This window comes from Saccoglossus kowalevskii, chromosome 5, assembly GCF_978046115.1.
Source record: "Saccoglossus kowalevskii chromosome 5, keSacKowa6.1, whole genome shotgun sequence".
Taxonomy (NCBI): domain Eukaryota; kingdom Metazoa; phylum Hemichordata; class Enteropneusta; family Harrimaniidae; genus Saccoglossus; species Saccoglossus kowalevskii.
The window spans coordinates 30,181,031-30,200,506 of NC_140645.1; the positions used below are offsets into that span (position 1 = coordinate 30,181,031).

Consider the following 19,476-nt stretch of genomic DNA (forward strand, 5'->3'; position numbering starts at 1 on the left):
TAACATTTATTGTAATTTCTCTACATTTTCATTGTTTATATTTAATGCGGTCACTAAAAACTGAGCAGGGACTAGGGCATTGACAGTGACTTGTTTTGTAAATTTGTTATTTGCTTGACAGTGGTGGTATTTTGACTTGTTTGTCATATCAAAACATCAAAATGTTTTGTTGTTTTCAGAGCATTATTGGTGATTTTTTCTTGAAGTTTAGGTAATTTTCTGTTCTGGTTCCTCCTTGTCTTTCTTTGCATAATTCTCTGCCTTCATTGACCATTCTCAATATTTGGCCAAAACTGCCCATATTTTCTATCTTTTGAATATTATTAAATATTTAATCTGTATTATATCTACACAGTTGGATTTCTTATGTTTTGGCTTTTGGGTAGCTTTTTGTTTTGAGAATAATGTGCAAAATAGTATTCATATCAGCTGTTGTAGATTAGTGTCAGTAGTAACACAGAAAGCACATGTTTCTGTACCTGAGAGAAGTGACAAACATAAATATCATGCATCTAATTAGTATATGCTTTAAATTTGTAATCTTGTAATCTCCCTGAATAAGTTGGGAAAAACAAGTCTTTAGGTACTATTTGCAATACACTTAGTTCCTGGTGTACAGTTATAATTATCAATGCACTATTGCAAGATGTATGCTTAACCTAAATCACATTGGATTATTTCTTTATCTATAGAAAAAAGTTCCTGGTGGTGGAAACAAACAATCAGAATCATGTGTCATGAACAGTAATGCCTTACTTGCTTGTGTTGAGCTTGATGGCTGTAACACTGAACCTGAATCATATGTCACCCACAATGCCAGTAGTGAACCACCTGTTGACTGCAACACTGAACCAGAATCACACGGCACCTACAATGCGAGTTGTGAACAAGATTGTTGCAATACAGAACCAGAATCACATGTCAACCACAATGCTGGTAGTGAACCTGTTGACTGCAGCACTGAACCAGAATCACATATTACCCACAATGCCAGTAGTGAACCTGTTGACTACAACACTGAACCAGAATCACATGTCACCCACAATGCCAGTAGTGAACCTGTTGACTACAACACTGAACCAGAATCACATGTCACCCACAATGCCAGTAGTAAACCTGTTGACTGCAACACTGAATCAGAATCACATGTTAACCACCATGCCAGTTGTGGACCTGTTGACTTCAACACTGAACCAGAATCACATGTTACCCACAATGCCAGTAGTGAACCTGTTGACTACAACACTGAACCAGAATCACATGTCACCCACAATGCCAGTAGTGAACCTGTTGACTACAACACTGAACCAGAATCACATGTCACCCACAATGCCAGTAGTAAACCTGTTGACTGCAACACAGAATCAGAATCACATGTTAACCACCATGCCAGTTGTGAACCTGTTGACTGCAACACTGAACCAGAATCACACGGCACCTACAATGCGAGTTGTGAACCAGGTGGTTGCAATATAGAACCAGAATCACATATTACCCACAAATCCAGTTGTGGACCTGTTGACTTCAACACTGAACCAGTATCACATGTTGCCCACATTGCCAGTAGTGAGCCTGTTGACTTCAACACTGAACGAGAATCACATGTTACCCACAATGCCAGTAGTGAACCTGTTGACTGCAACACTGAACCAGAATCACATTTCACACAGATTGACAGAAGTAAACCAGATAGTTGCAACTCAGAACCAGAAGCATGTCTATTGCCTGCCAGGTTTGAGCCAGATGGTGGTATCGTGAATCTTGAATCGTATATTGCACATGGTTCGGATGGTGGCTACGTGAGACCAAAATCGTGTATAATACAGAATAGTGTGCTACCTGTCAGAACTGAACCAGATGGTGGCAATTTGAATTCAGGATCATTCATTTTACAGAACAGTATTTTACCTGCCAGAAGTGAACCAGATGGTGGCAACTTGAAACCAGAATCATGTTTGGTACATAATGATGCCAAAGCCAGTTGTGAGCCTGTTGACTTCAACACTGAACCAGAATCACATGTTACCCACAATGCCAGTAGTAAACCTGTTGACTGCAACACAGAATCAGAATCACATGTTAACCACCATGCCAGTTGTGAATCTGTTGACTTCAACACTGAACCAGAATCACATGTTACCCACAAGGCCAGTAGTAAACCTGTTGACTGCAACACTGAACCAGGATCACATGTTACCCACAATGCCAGTAGTGAATCTGTTGACTGCAACACTGAACCAGAATCACATTTCACGCAGATTGACAGAAGTAAACTTGATAGTTGCAACTCAGAACCAGTAGCATGTCTATTGCCTGCCAGGTTTGAGCCAGATGGTGATATCGTGAATCTTGAATCGTATATTGCACATGGTTCGGATGGTGGCTACGTGAGACCAAAATCGTGTATAATACAGAATAGTGTGCTACCTGTCAGAACTGAACCAGATGGTGGCAATTTGAATTCAGGATCATTCATCTTACAGAACAGTATTTTACCTGCCAGAAGTGAACCAGATGGTGGCAACTTGAAACCAGAATCATGTTTGGTACACAATGATGCCAAAGCCAGTTGTGAACCTGTTGACTTCAACACTGAACCAGAATCACATGTTACCCACAATGCCAGTAGTGAACCTGTTGACTGCAACACTGAACCAGAATCACATGTCACCCACAATGCCAGTAGTGAACCTGTTGACTTCAACACTGAACCAGAGTCACATGTTACCCACAATGCCAGTAGTGAATCTGTTGACTGCAACACTGAACCAGAATCACATTTCACGCAGATTGACAGAAGTAAACTAGATAGTTGCAACTCAGAACCAGAAGCATGTATATTGCCTGGCAGGTTTGAGCCAGATGGTGGTATCGTGAATCTTGAATCGTATATTGCACATGGTTCGGATGGTGTCTACGTGAGACCAAAATCGTGTATAATACAGAATAGTGTGCTACCTGTCAGAAATGAACCAGATAGTGGCAATTTGAATTCAGGATCATTCATCTTACAGAACAGTATTTTAACTGCCAGAAGTGAACCAGATGGTGGCAACTTGAAACCAGAATCATGTTTGGTACATAATGATGTCAATGGTGGGTCAGATAGAGGCAAGACAAAATCATTAAAAAGAAGAGTCATTTTGCCATTTATAACCTCACCAGAAGAATTTCTCACCCCAGGTTATACTAATTCCTGTAAAAATGTACGTAAATCATCAACTTTGTTTAAAAAATATGATTCAAACATTGTTTTGGAATCAGACTGTGAATCTGACATTTCTGATTCTGAAATTTCTTTTCCATTTCTGCAATCTAAATGGGATAGAAGTAAAAATGTTGTTAAAGTTAGGCCTCTCACACCTGTACAAACTAAGGTTAAAACACATCCTTCAATGGAAGTAAAAACTGCAGCTACTCATGACAATGAAGATGAAAATGATAGTGAAAACTTTGAAGAAGACTATGACGATTCTGATGCTGACCCTACTTATGAACCAAATTCAGATTGTGAGTCGGATGTATCTTTTTCTTGTGAATTAGATATGCATAGTATCAGTGATGTGAAAACTACAGGAAATGACAAGCCATGGATGAAATCTAGCATAAGCCCCAAAGATAAGGCTTGCCAATCAGCTGCTATCTGTCAAAGTAGTGATAATTGTTCCAATAGTATCATTGTTCCTGATCTGTCGGATTGTGAGTCCGTTGAATTCAATACTGTGTCACCATTGTCATCAAAGTTTCATGGGAAAGAAAACAAGAATCATCAAAATACTTCTGCAGGTGAAATGAGCATAGAGTTTGTAAAGTCTTCAGAAAAAAGAAATCTGCCTAGTACATCATCTACTACAAAGAATCTTAAGAATGACATCCAAATCAGTTCTGTGAATCCTTCCTCGGTGCAGGTTCAAACAACAAATAATTCCAATAGGAAAAGAAAATGGGACAAATTTGCTTACTGTGTTTACTGCATGAACAAATATCCAAAGTTACCAAGGCATTTTGAGAATAAACACAGTACAGAGAAAGATGTTGTCTATGCATTAAGTTTCAGAAAGGGAAGTACCGAAAGGAAAATTTTATGGCAGAAACTGACAAATAAAGGCAACCATGCTCATAATGTTGAAATACTTAAAGATGGATATGGCTATATCATACCATACAGAAGACCATCATTTACAGTTCCTGTATCGCAGTATCTCCCTTGTCCTGAATGTTTGGGTTGGTTCATCAAAGCAGAACTGTATAAACACAACAAGATATGTCCTGTCAAACTGTTTGAAAATGCAACACCAAAAATAATTCACCGAAGAATACAACAAGTAGCAGGAATGTTATTACCACATAGTGATAATGTTACAGAGGGTATGGCGGACAGAGTGCTATCTAAAATGACTTAGGATGAAGTGGCAGTAATTGCAAGAAATGATGATCTTATCATAGAATTTGGATCCAGGGAATATATGAAAGTTGGTACAGAATCTGCAAAGATTCAGTACGTGAAGCAGAAAATGAGAGAACTTGCAAAACTTCTAATACAACTTAGAAAGATCAGTAAGAAAAATGCATCCTCCCTAAAAGAATATATTCATCCTTCAAAGTTTGAAATTGTAATCCAGGCAACACAGCAGTTGGCAGACTATAACCTTGACGACAGAGTTCTTGGAAAACCTTCTCTTGCATTAAAGTTGGGTCATTCTCTGAAGAAATGTACTACAATCTGCATGGCTGAGGCAATCAAAAATGAAGACTCTACCAACGAATTAGCAGCTAAGAAATTCCTTAAATTGTGTGAGATACAGTGGGCACAGTCGATAAGTTCACATGCACTTAATACTATGAATGAAAGGAAGAGAAACATGCCAAAATTTCTTCCATTAGTTGAAGATGTTGTGAAGGTAAACATGTATCTGAAAAAGACTGCCACTGATGCTTATAAAGATCTACAAGAAGATACAACCACATCAACCTGGAAGAATTTGAGCGAGATAACGTTAGCCCAATTGATTTTATTCAATAGGAGGAGGAGTGGGGAAATGGAAAGAATGCTTCTAGAAGATTTTAAAGAAGTAAGAGGAGTCAATCAAGAAGCTGGTTCATCTTTGACAAGTTGGGAGCAAAATCTGTGTCGTTTGATTGATAGAGTTGAAATAAAAGGCAAAAGAGGAAGAAATGTGCCTGTTCTATTAACCAAGGATCACTGTAATCAGATAAAATTACTTATCGAAAAAAGAAAAGCTGTTGAAGTCAATGTGGCAAATCCATACATTTTTGCGTGTTTACAAAACTCACTGCGCCCAGTACGTGCAACAGTATGCCTGAGAAAGTTTGTAACAAAATGTGGCATTGAACATGCTGAACGGTTCACCTCTACAAATTTAAGGAAACAAATTGCTACAATGTCACAAATCTTCAATTTGAAGGACAATGAGCAAGACATCCTTGCTGGATTTTTGGGACATGACATAAGAGTCCATCGAGAGTTTTACAGACTTCCACAGAATACATTACAAATTGCAAAGGTCAGCAGAATTCTGATGGCATTTGAGAAAGGAAATATTGGAGAATTCAAGAACAAAGGACTTGATGAAATAGAAATCAACATAGATGGTGAGTAGTGTTTTATCCCATGATAAATTCTGCGTTTCACTGCTATGACACTCCAACTATTGTTTTTACTCAATCATCGTCACCTTCTTTAGTTGTATGTCAAATATGGAACTAGCATATAGGCTGGTCACCTTTCCCTAAATTGAAATGCCTGAATTTGTTGATGGAATTTCAATCAATGATTATGGGGAATTGCTATTAGTATCAAATATACACTAGCCAACGATTATCAGTATTTGCTGACACTGTTAAAGATAACAACAAAAATTGTCCCCTTGTATATGCCAGCAGAAAAACCTGAATGACCGATAGAATGAACAGTCTATTGTGTATTGATATTAGGTTAGTATTTGTTCAGGAAATAGTTTTTATCAATGACACTGAACAATCTTTGCAGTAGTTATGCTGTAATCTCTTTGAGCACTGTCTTAGGACGAGAATTGAAATAAGTCGTATGATATTTGTCATTTGGCTTACTAACTTTTCAAAATTGTGTGAATTATAGATGAATGTGAGAATGAAGACCTACTGAATACTGGTAATATCATTGAAGATGAGGAATTTCAAGAAATGAATAATAATAATACAGATATAAATGGAAAACTACAAGACAAATGTATGCATATTGATGATGAAGATGTTTCTAAAGGTTTGTTCATATATTTAGTGTTCAGTTTAATTCACCATTTCCTAAGGCACTTGGTGTTCAGTATTTACATGCACTTAATACTATGAATGAAAGGAAGAGGAACATGCCAAAATTTCTTCCATTAGTTGAAGATGTTGTGAAGGTAAACATGCGTATCTGAAAAAGACTGCCACTGATGCTTATACAGATCTACAAGATACAACCACATCAACCTGATAGAAAAAGTATTTATTGTAATAGGGTTTTTGAATGGTTTATGTTGTTTTACAGGTGATGTAGATACAATGAAAGTAGGGCCCTACTCGATAATGAAGAACAGTATATTGGACCTGGGCCATAAAAAACAGCTGTCAGATGATATTGTGAACTCTGCTATTTATATTGCCACAAGAGAGAAAAAGGTATTTATTTTATGTTGAAAGGTTCTGAACAGATGGAATGGTGATGGCTGAATTGGGAAGCTGAGTTTAAGATTTAATTGCATACTGAATGATAAAGATTTTGGTAAACTTTTACTTATTGCTGCTCAATGGAAAGAAATCTTGTTTTTCTTGTAGATATTCTGGTACAGGGTATCCCTGACCCTGACTGTGATAATTTGTTCAAAATTGATAGACTTTGTTCACATATCAATGTCACTTTCAATCAAACTTAAATTGGTATGATAACATATTTGGTTGTATTTTCCCCAATATTGATTTTGTAATTTGATATTTGACTGGTTACCATTGGTATTTGTGTTATTTAGTCTGTGTTTGTTTATGATGATTGTGGAGTGTGGGTCTCTCTGATTCTCTTTTCTGTCAACATAACAGCATGGCAGATTAATGGAGGGGATGGGAGGGGGGTCTCTGATTCACAACTTCTTTGTTGACCTGACCTCAATGGGAATGCCTTGGATATATAATGATCATCAATGAGATTAAAAAAGTGTTTAACATTTGACACTCATTCATTTATAAGTCACTTGAGTAACTCCTATAATCTGTTAATAATTTGTGCTACTATTTAAAGATGTATTCTGATTGACCATTCTCTATGAAAGTTTGTCAGGTCTGAGTTGAGCATTCACAATCGGACGAAATGAATTTTATTTATTTAGATTGAGTTATTCATGCACTGTTCATCACTTTCTGATGCTATCTGACGTGAATATTATGTAAAATACAGTGTATATGTATTGAAATATATTTTTTTCATTAGTGCATTATATCCAAAGTGTAGTGCACTTCAACAGTTTTTTAGTACTTATTTCCTCCATTGGTGTCTGCTGTTATGCTTTGTTGCCACAGTTTATTCATTGCTTATCATTAAACATAATCTCCTTTATTTCATTGCTGACAATGTAATTTTATATTGTTTTCAGGCCATTCTTTTTTTTGACCACAATTTAATGACATCTATTTGTTTGAAGGGTGAAATGGCCAAACCAAAAAAGGTAATTATCATTTAATATTTTCCAGACTAGTCAGCTAGTGGAAATTTGTTTCTTCCATTTAGCAACAATTGTTACTAGTCATGTGTATTATTACTAATGCATACAATGTATTTACAGATAAATCTTTCCAAGTATGAGATGGTAATAGGTGCTATGTTTGAAGGTGGAGAAACAACTAATTCTGGCATAATAAATGGACATTGGACACTTGTGGTAAGTTGTAAAATACTGTAAATAATTCAGGCACCATTTTCAATTTTACAGTTGACTCTAAAATTCTTGTATAATTGTTTTCCATTTCCTTTGCATAAATCCATCAGTACTGAACAATTTTATTAGTCCCCGTTCGGATGATCCGTGCGTCCGTCCGGAGTCATATCTCAGAATCCCTTTGGACCGATTATGTTAATTCTTTGCATGTGCCTAGTATCTTATGTGGGACATATGCACATGCAGTGGTTCAGCGATTCGATTCAAAATGACCGACTAGCAGCCATCTTGTTTTTTGAAAATTTTGTATTTTGGACATGCTTTGTCAGTTGTCATTCAAACTTGGTACATAGATTATACATGCTAAGATACATGTCCATGACGATTTATTTTGCAATTGGATCAATTGAATTTTGCATCTTGTTTTTTTTTTTTATGTGGTATCTTGGATGTGCTCTGTCAGTTTTCATTCAAATTTGGCACATACATTTACTTTATACATGTTAGGATACATGTCCATGACAAAGTGTGACAGCCATTTGACTTTTTGGCCTTACTACTATATTTCCACAATTTATGTACCATTTTCATTCGTATTGGCACATACATCGTACATATCAAGTGTGTTTCATAATCAGATCAAAGATGGCAGAATAACGGCTGTTTTTATTTTTGGCCATATTACTACTACACGGAACACGTGTTTTGATGTAAATAAACAATCTGTTGTATACACCATTTGGAACTCAAGTTTCAAGGACACGCTCGCGACAACCCCTCCGCTTTAATATGACGAGCACAAAGAAAACTTTCAAATATTTAACGGGGACTGTGTCATTTTCAATGACTAGTTTATTTCTGTCCAATATGAGAATTGATTTTTGTAATGCTTTACAGGTGGTTAAGCAAAAAAGTCATGAAATAATATATCTGAATTCTACTGGTGAAAGTAAAGAGACAATGGTGACAATTCAGCAGAATTGGAAGTAAGTAGGAAGAGTTCAATTATAATTTATTTTTTTCTGTTATTGCATAATTTTGTAGATTTTTAATTTAAGGTAGAGATGCAGTTTATTTGGCTTGCTTTTTAATTGAGTAATTAGACAATGAAGATGGTATTATATATCCAACATGTTATATATTTTCTGAAAGCTTATTATACAAACTTTGTAAAACTTGTCTTTATTTTAAATATCCAGAATGCGTTTTTGATTTTGGGTCAAAAATATGCTTTTTTGGACAAAAGTGGTTTAAAAAAAATTAGCTTAAAAACTTCAAGTCCATTTGTGGGTAAAATTACATCACTGGATACCTTGGTATACTACTAATTCAAATGCATCCACTCATCTCTCTAACGACTTTCAAAGTCGCACAGCATGACCTCAAAGTTCACTCTTTTCTATTTTTGCATAATTTATATATCCATGTTAATTGCGGACTTGTTATTTTTGTTCCACTCGCCGTAATAAACTGTCCGGACGCATTTTGAAGGGGGAACACCTTGTCAATAATGTGTGAAAATTTCGAGGCAAATGGCCAAAGCGTCTATCAGCTATTTTAATTTAAAACCCAAGAATTCACCAAAAATAGAAGACGAGAAAAAGGCTAATTTGCATATTTGCGCGTTAAACCGGGATTTACTGCTTTGTCATACTTTGTCATACTTTCTAGACTATTGAAATTGAAAGTTGACGTATAGACATAGACATTTTATGTAAAATCGTTGGACCAGAACAACTGCTCTTGAATATATAAATCAGAAACACGTCATTCATACCTGTGTTTTGATGGGGTCGGTAAAAACACGTGGCAATGCCCAGTAAATATGACGTCATCTCATGAATTATTAAACAGGGGGCGGTCCAAGGAAGGTGACCTTTTATTACGATCAAAACATGGCTTCTCTTCGATGTATTTTCATTAAAAAATCTACGAGTATTTCAGAGCCTATGGTTTACCGTGAAGAGTACAAAGTGGGATATTAAATTATTTATCCTTGATGATTTTTATGTAGTATTGAGAACCAACTCCAGGAAGCGAACGCACAATAATGAATAATCGCGTAATCCTAGAATCGAAACGCGAGGCACAGAAGTTTTGTTCATCGTTTCCAATCCCATTTTTCCCACTGCAACATATTTGTTAAAAGAAATATTTGAATTATGTTCGTTTTTTAAGGAGGCATTTTTTTATTTTTCCGATTTTGACAACGCCTTATTCAGGGATTTTCTAAGACAGTCGCAGACAATCAGCGCACGGGTGTACGTACAAAACATGCTGTTGTACTACCGGCGACGGTCGCCTGCAAGAAGAGAGCTCCAGCTCCTAACGTAAAAGTTTTAAAATTCGACCGGTTTTAAATAATTAGTGTTGGAAATCTGACATGTTTTAAGAGTGCAAAATTAAGGTGCATTTTCGAGCGGTCGAATTTTTCTGAATAGAAATCGGCAAATGAAAAAAACAGGAGTGTTAAACAGTGTGCTTTGGTAGTTTAAAAAAATGGAATGTCCGTCAAATTTACGTAAACTTCCCCATTTTTCACGGAAAAAGCAAAGGTCGTGGCCGTGTTGCAGGCTAAAAAACTCAAAAATCAAAACAAAATCATCAATCAGTAAGTATTATGACAAGGAAAGCAAAACATCAGACGCGGAGAAGCGGTCAGCGCGTCGAAAGAGTTGTTACCGTAATGTATCAAGTTACCTCTCCCTGTGATTTATTTTTCATTGAAATTATTTGGTTGTTTTCAATTAATTTTAGCGTACCTTTGCAATTTATTTTAGCATTGTCAGTTGTTTGCTTCATTGAATTAAACGGAGTTTGTCCGGTTGCAAACAAAGCTGTCTCGCACCACCGAGCAAAACTTGCGAATGATCGAAGTACAGGTACCCATTGGACAAAAGATACACAAAAGTTTGTATCTCCCCGACCCAGTGCAATATATCCGGTTAGAATCAAAGCTCACGTGTCCCTTATTTGAGGGACCAGACTCTGCCGTAAATTCGGGATGGGATTTAGAAAAAAAATAAAATGGGACTTTTAAGGTGTATTTTGGCGTCATTTCAATCATTCCTAATGCCTAAAATAGAGTCTAAGTTTTACCGTAGTCATTGACGCCTATTCAAGAGTATGATGTTTATTGTGACTAGCGTGAATGGGTAAGCTTCGTTTCGACTATGAGCAGTTATCACTGTAAACAATGTTAAATTATTCTTCACATGCTCAGTTTATTTTTTGAGAACAATTATTTAAAAATAAAATCTCTCAGTCAATCAGAAACTCGGATTCATGCCTTCAGGGAAAGTCATGTTTGGACGCTCACATCGATTTGTTTTTCGTTCGGTGGGCTGATGCCTTCGGTGTAGCTTTTGCATCTTCCGACATAGAAATCATCTGAATCTTCTTTCTACCTCTCTTTCTTTTCACACCACGCATAATGTAATGATAAAAATTAAGAAAAAACGCTGAGGAAATATGTTTGGTTTGCTAGCGAGCGAGAACTGATTTGAGAATAATTGCACATGCGCGTGAATTGAATGAACTATGACCCGTACAATCTCGATTTGCATATTGTCAATCAAAGGTCTTGTTATTTGGTTACTCATGCAAATTAGGCAATTGGACATAAACATTGCCACGTGTGAGTGTTTTTTATTTTTAACCAGAAAATAAACAGCAATTTTAACGGTGTTCCCATAAGAATTCATTGGTCAAATTTTCACAGAATGTTCTTTAGATAAAAATCTATATAAAAAACGAAAAAAACTATTTTTGATTGAAATTCACAAATAAAGTGCATCTCTACCTTAACTCAAAGTTCTGGGATATACTGTAGTATGAGAAATAGGTAGTTATTGTTTGAACATAACTATGTCCCCAAGAGTGTTTTGTTGCTATAACAAAATATGACATACATGTAGTTGTGGAGCAAATTACCAAGAATTGAATAAGGTTGAATCCATATGCACTCCTACTTCAAGTATTATTCTTGATACAAGTGTTTGCTATAAATTATCAGTAGGATCCTGTGCCACCTACGTGCCATAGTTTACTTACCGTAACACAAAAAATGCACCTAACTCTTGCACAAGATTTTTCATTTTCAACAACTAAAATATCTGTTATCTTTTAGTAATTATGCAAGTAAGAAGGGTGAAGTCAGTACTTATACTATATTGAAAGTGGATCATACAATGCAAGATGATGCTGTATCATGTGGTGTGTTAGTCATCAAGGTAATTATGGACTTTCAGCTGCATTTAAAATTAAAATAGTGATATATTAAATGTCAGTGAAAATAAATGGTTTTACAGTACTTTCTCAATGTATGTATCATATATCAGGCCGTTGTATCGACAGCAATGTTTATTTTATTGCTGATAATGTCATAATACTTTTCAGTTTGCAGAGCAGTTTGCTAATGGACAGTCTACAAAATTAATGTATGACATGGACAATATAGTGCAATTTAGAGAAGATATATCACGTTGTATTGTAGAAGCAGGTAAGCTGCCATTTTTAGACATAATGAGACATTTTACAGTTCCCAGTCATGGCTGTACTTATTTCACTCAAATTCTGTATGATCATCTCACAAAGTTTTTTTTTTCATGATGTGATTAACAAATTTCTGAAGTGAGCTTATTAGTCCCCGTTTGAACGTAGTCCGAAAACGGGGACTTATGTTTTGCCCTGTGTGCGTCCGTGCGTGCGTCCGTGATCACCTGTATCTCGAACATGTATGGGCCGATTAAGTTCAAACTTCACTCATACATCACACATTATATGGGACATATGCACATGCATTTTTTTCATGATCCGATAACGATAGCCGAATAGCGGCCATTTTAAGGCCGAAAATGCATCAAAATCAGACATTTTCACCATTCCGGACCCGGATCTCAGTTATGCATGGACGTATTTCGTTCAAATTTGGTACATACATTAAACATAATAGGACCTTGATGCACGTCATATTTTTTGGGGGGGGATCGGGTTTGAAATGGCCAACTGGCGGCCAATTTGTTTTAAAGAATTCAGTTCTGCATCCGTATCTGAGACATGCTTGGATTGATCGAGTTCAAACTTCACACACACAAGGTACATCATGTCACAAATATGTATGTGCATTTGTTTCATGATCTCATTAACGATAGCCAAATGGCGGCCGCTTTAAGGCCGAAAATGCATTGAAATCGCACATTTTCACCATTCCGGACCCGGATCTCAGTTATGCACGGACGGATTTCAGTCAAATTTGGTACATACATTAAACATAATAGGACCTTGATGCACGTTATTTTTTTTCTGGATCAAGTTCGAAATGGCCGACTGGCGGCCATTTTGTTTTAAAGAATTCAGTTCTGGATCCGTATCTGAGACATGCTTGGATTGATCGAGTTCAAACTTCACACACACAAGGTACATCATGTCACAAATATGTATGTGCATTTGTTTCATGATCTCATTAACGATAGCCAAATGGCGGCCGCTTTAAGGCCGAAAATGCATTGAAATCGCACATTTTCACCATTCCGGACCCGGATCTCAGTTATGCACGGACGGATTTCAGTCAAATTTGGTACATACATTAAACATAATAGGACCTTGATGCACGTTATTTTTTTTCTGGATCAAGTTCGAAATGGCCGACTGGCGGCCATTTTGTTTTAAAGAATTCAGTTCTGGATCCGTATCCGAGACATGTCTGGATTGATCAAGTTCAAACTTCACACACACAAGGTACATCATGTCACAAATATGTATGTGTATTTGTTTCATGATTTCATTAACGATAGCCAAATGGCGGCCGCTTTAAGGTTGAAATCGCACATTTTCACCATTCCGAACCCGGATCTCAGTTATGCATGGACGGATTTTGTTCAAATTTGGTACATACATTAAACATAATAGGACCTTGATGCACGTCATTTTTTTTCCAGATCAAGTTCAAAATGGCCGACTGGTGGCCATTTTGTTTTAAAGAATTCAGTTCTGGATCTGTATCCAAGACATGTCTGGATTGATCAAGTTCAAACTTCACACACACATGATACATCATGTCACAAATAGATATGTGCGTTTGTTTCATGATCCGCTTAACAATAGCTGAATGATGGCCATTTTAAGGCTGAAAATGCATCAAAATCATGTATTTTCCCAATTCCAGAACCGGATCTCAGTCATGCATGGATGGATTTTGTTCAATGTGTTGTACATATGCAGGTGCATTTCGGTCATGATCTGCTTTGAATGTATATGTCACTCAAATATGAACAGAACGGGGACGTGTCATTGACAATGACTTGTTGAATTCTTGAACGTGATTTGATTCATTGGTATTTGGGACAAAGACAGTACTTGAAATAACAACTGAATATAACATCAATTTATCTGTTTAACTGTTTTCCAGACATGCATGGTATAATTTTGTTCAAAATTAATTGCATTTGCCATATTGATTGTTCTGATAAAATTGTATTTTTTTTTATTTTTAGCTTCAGAAGATTCTAAGACGCACATGTCAAAGAGAGCTTCTGTGCATACTCCATCCCTAGAACTTAAGAAGACGGATTTCCTTTTACCTATGAAGAAATCTGTTGAAGGTAATTTTATTTCCCTTACCGTAAGACTAAACTTATTTTTAACTGTAACTAATCTGTGTTCTCAGTTGCAATTTTAACTTGAAACAACTCGTCCAAGAAATATTTTCTAGCACTTTATTAAATAACTGGCCACCGGTTATAAAATAAGTCAGCGGTGAGTCAGCTTTCCTAACACCACTGGTAGCACTTTATTGGTTCAGTGGATAAGGTTCCCACAGGGTCTCCTGAGTGGTCTACAACGAGCTTATTCTCAGATTACCAGGGTCACATTTGGGTGTCTGTGGTTGAGTTAGGGGTTTGCTATCTTAGTTAAATTACCCGGTCAATAGAGTCCTCTAACCATTCCTCCTGTGCGATTACCACTGGTACCAGTGTTAAATCCAAAGTACACCAGTATTATTCCAACTAATAAACAATGTAGGAATTCATTGACGTTAATGGTCTGGTTCAATCCTCTTTCCTATGGGTGCACCCCTACAATAGTCAAGTGACAGATAAGCTGGTATCGGCTTTCTGTGGCTGGTACACACATCTACAAATCCCCAGTCAATCCTCACTTGTTGGAGTCAGGATTCCAAGTTGGTTCAAAGTGAGTACACCATAACTATTAAACTCCCAACAATGTTGACAGTGACTTGCTATAAAATGTGTTAAATATCACTCTAGTCAACACAACTGTACAGGCGATTTCTCCTACTCAGTCCTAGTTGGTCACGTAATTTTTAGTCTTTGCAAAGTCATTACTTATTCTGACCAAGTTTTCAGCAAGTTACACTACACACTTGTCATAATAACACTTGTGTACGTTCTCTTCAAGTCTACGGTCACTGCTTTGCTTGTTATCTCTATATCAGTATTTTCCCATCCCATACCTACAGAAATTGTATTCCACCACAATATTTATCATGGGAAATGATAAAATGACAATTAATATTAAACAGCATTAAATTTTCTTTAATTATATTTTTATATCTATTAATTCAAATCTAGATCTTGCTGTGAACAAGACACAAGTTTCTAATAAAAGAACCTCCACATATTCTACCAGTGATTCCTCACCAAAAAAGAAGAAAAAATCAGCGGAAGGTATTGTTTTTATTTTATCTCTTATTAGTTATCGTGTGGTTTCATTGGTTGATCAGTACCAGATGCTGTAACATTATCAGACAATAACAGGGTAGTGCTTGAGGACAATGCACAAAAAAGATCAGCAATATACCAAATTGTCCGCACTTGTGAAGATTGTTTAAACAACAAATCCATTACTAGTCGTTTAAGTTAGAAAATCCTGGTCTTTTTAATTGCAAAATTACCTATAAACATGTTTTTGTATGCCATTTGTTTGTGAACGTGTTAAAGTCAGGACGCAATAACAACAGAGTTGTTGTCCTTTTTCTTGAGCACATCACTACATTTTGGGCATTATAATTGAAATAATGGATTTCTCGCTGCCATAATGGAAGGAAATGGCCTCTTAAATAATGTGTTTTTTCTGCATCTCGCTCATTGAACACATATCTGTACTAGTACTTGACCTCTTATTGCTAAATAATGTCTGGTAAATGGGTTTTCTGCAGAAAGTATCATTAGTTGTTGCATTCCATCACAAATCTCCTGCTTATAGGAGTAGAGTATCCATGCTTGTTTGGGAGAAATTTCCTGAATAACGTCTTAACTCATAAATTTGAACTGCTCGCAACAAAAAAGTACTTTCCTAGTGAATGTAGACAAAGTATAGTGTGCGAAACTTTCGAGGGTGTCATTCTTTTGGGTTTGTTTTCAGTGCTCCATTACTTGTGATTTCAGCTTTATTTACTAACTGCCTTGATTTGTGTTATTTTTATTCCAGATGTAATCATGTCATCACTGTATAACAAGAGAACTTCCACAGATAACCCTATTCAGTCAGAAACTAAGAAAGCTTATTTACAGAGAGAACCTGATAAAGGTATTATAATTGATTGATTGTATTCCCTTCCTAAGCACGAAGTCATATATATTTTGCTCTCAGTTAAAAATTAATTTTTCTTGTGGTTTCTACATTGCTTGCTATCATTAAGTCTTGAATACTAGACAGTTTTATTTCCATGCACTAAGTTCTTTTGGACCTCTTTTGGTTTAATTACATTTTCTCTTGTGCTTAGGTGTGAGTGATGGGAAAAAGATGTGGACCACAGAAGAACGGACAATAGTTAAAAACTATTTTATGAGAAATATCAGAATGTTAAAAGTTCCTGGAAAGATTGAATGTACTAACTGTCTGAAAGAGAATCAAGTACTGGCCAGCAGGTCATGGAAAAACATAAAGTATTGTGTGTACAATCTGATAACAACATATAAAAGGCAATCAAAGTCAAAACAGCATTATTCTTAACTCTGGCTACAGGTCTTCGGTATGCCATTTAGTTGGTTGGGGGTGGTTATCAAATATGTAATACATGCAAGAATGAGTTTCATCTTTCTTACATGTGTCTTGAATGCTTCTGTTAGCATGTGCTTTCATATATGGTTATGGTCAAAACAAGTCAATTTATATTGATCCAGTATAAATTAATTTTGGTTTATGTGCTTGTCTAGATGCACTTCAAATAGAGCAGATAAATTTTCAATTATAGGTAATAACAGTATGCAAGATCAAACTTGTTTGCATATGAATAGATAAACTATGAACATAATTTCAAAGCTTCACAATATGATGAAATCTGGGCTCTAAAAGATGGTTATATCAGTTTCACAAACCTGTATCACACCTTGTTCAACACTTGTTGGGCACACAACAACCCATCCCATCACGCAGCATTGCCATATTTTTAGTGTTTAAGTACGGATGGTTTCATTGTGTGCCCCTCATACATGTATATTAAAACCTGAATATTTGATAATGTGTTGTCGCCCCACCCCCTATCCACCATTGACATTTACTTTATGTGACTATTGCTGATTTTTTTAATGTACATGTATTCAGTGTGTACCATTAAGAATAAAAAAAAAGTATTCAAACAAATTTTATGTTCAGTAATGATTTATTATGTAGAGATTATGTTTTAGTTATGTTTGAAACATTCACTTTATATGTGTATAATTTGGAAATTTGAGAATGACTTCAGCCTTGATAATATGCTAAAAAACAACAGTATTGACTTCTGTGTGAAGCATGTACTAATAAAGTGAGTATGAGGTTACCCTCTCTGTAATGAAAATGTTGGCTGCAATAAATGCAGTCACTTCCTTGTATGGAATATCAATGAAAAAGTTGGCAACAATAAATACAGTCCCTTCATTACTTGGAATATTTTGGTTTGGAAAAAATAAAGTCACTTAAATACACTGATTATCAATAGTTAATATTAATATATACAGTCACTTCATTGTGTGGAATATCAATTAATATTTTGCGAACACTAAATGCAATTATTTCATTGCATAGAATGTCAATGAATATTTTACGAACAATAATACAGTCATTTCATTGCATAGAATATCAATAAATATTGTGAAATTAATATATACAGTCACTTCATTGCATGGAGAATATGAATGAATATTTTCAGTGGCAGATCTAGAGGGGAGATTCTTTGGGTCATCAGTGAATGCAGACATTTCATTGAATGAAATATCAATGAATATTTTGCCATCAATAAATAAAGTCACTTCTTTGAATGGAGTATCAATGAAAATTTTGACATCAATAAATGCAGTCAATTCATTGCATAGAATATCAATGAATAGTGGCAACAATATATACAGTCACTTCATTACATGGAATATAAAAGGATCGTCTTGCAATAATCATTTCTAATCAAAAAGGAATATAGTGTAATTATTTCTGTTTTAGAAAAAAAAAACAATCCAAAAGTCATCGCCTTGAATGGTTTATGTTTGAAACAGTTACCTCTGCTTTAGATGAGCAGTGAAATATCTTGTTTATTTGCATGTTTTCCGAGGACTTGCAACAAGATTATGAGTGACACCCCCTGAAATTTCCTTGTCCTCGCAACAAAATCACAGTCCTCGGAATTTTGTCCTCTGTGGCATAGGAAAAACCAGGTCAGCAAAATTTTGAGATACTCTAAAAATGCGTAAACAGGGCATATCCTTAATAGATTTGATGATATGTTTTTTAATTTTATGGCAGTAGGTACAGGGGAAAATGGTGTCCTCGCATGAGGGGTGCTGTTACCTAGTCCTCACAACATATAGCAATCCACGTATGTGTGTGTGTGTGTGTGTGTGTGTGTGTGTGTGTGTACATTTCCAGTGTTTTCACGTATGATTTCTTCTGTGATTTTTTTGGCTTGGCCGATTTCTTTCAAACTTGGCAGGTAGGTCACACCTCCACCCTAGTTATAAGGAAAAATCTGGAAAAAAATTTTGGCCCACTGTTGCTATAGCAAAAGCCAAAAAACTGATTTTTGGATAGCTTCACGCCAAATGTATCTCCTCCTACAAATTTTGGATAAAACACTTCAGACATAGCTCATTCTACTCAGCTTGAGTGTGGGCACAAAGTTACCATTTGAATTTTTGATATCTGTTTTCATTACCGAGAAATTTGACCCCAAATTTGGGGTAACTTTTCACCAGCAACGGCTCGACTCGTTTTGTTCATACTTCACAGGTAGGTCGTGCCGTCACTAATTGGAAAAAAATCCTGGCCCACCACTGCCATTGCAACATCCAAAAACTGATTTTTGAATATTTTCGCCCAAATGTATTACCTCCTACCAGTTTTGTACACAGTCAGCTGGCATCGGTGTCGCTGGGTGTATATGATAAAGGGAAGTTGTGCAACCAAATTTGCCGAGTTTGCAGTTTTTCGCCATTAAAAAAATAACTAAGGCAACAACTCACGGTTTTTCAGCATTTTTGTAATAAAGACATTATTCTCTAACAATAGTCCGCCCAAAACAGGAACATTTCTACTAATTCTTGTGGTTTTTCCACGTTTTTCGAAAAACCTGCGA

At 36.0% G+C, this 19,476-nt stretch overlaps 1 protein-coding gene across 1 annotated transcript; it reads left to right on the plus strand.

Moving 5' to 3' along the window:
- The first annotated feature begins 4,419 nt into the window (after window positions 1–4,419).
- LOC146746012 (uncharacterized) lies at window positions 4,420–17,516 on the plus strand. Its single transcript, XM_085499306.1, has 12 exons — window positions 4,420–5,613; window positions 6,119–6,262; window positions 6,533–6,663; window positions 7,629–7,700; window positions 7,818–7,913; window positions 8,808–8,896; window positions 12,040–12,142; window positions 12,309–12,411; window positions 14,405–14,512; window positions 15,503–15,598; window positions 16,362–16,460; window positions 16,657–17,516. The coding sequence occupies exons 1-12, from the start codon at window positions 4,467–4,469 to the stop codon at window positions 16,884–16,886; spliced, it is 2,418 nt and encodes an 805-aa protein (XP_085355432.1). The 5' UTR covers window positions 4,420–4,466; the 3' UTR covers window positions 16,887–17,516.
- Window positions 17,517–19,476: the final 1,960 nt, after the last annotated feature.

What these genes read in the sequence shown, in the direction of transcription:
- LOC146746012 (XM_085499306.1), top strand. Translation starts at nt 4,467, where the DNA reads ATGAAAGTTGGTACAGAATCTGCAAAGATTCAGTACGTGAAGCAGAAA. An exon ending in GAAGAAAAAATCAGCGGAAG is followed by an intron (nt 15,599 to 16,361) that starts GTATTGTTTTTA and finishes TTTTTATTCCAG; the next exon opens with ATGTAATCATGTCATCACTG. An exon ending in ACAGAGAGAACCTGATAAAG is followed by an intron (nt 16,461 to 16,656) that starts GTATTATAATTG and finishes TCTTGTGCTTAG; the next exon opens with GTGTGAGTGATGGGAAAAAG.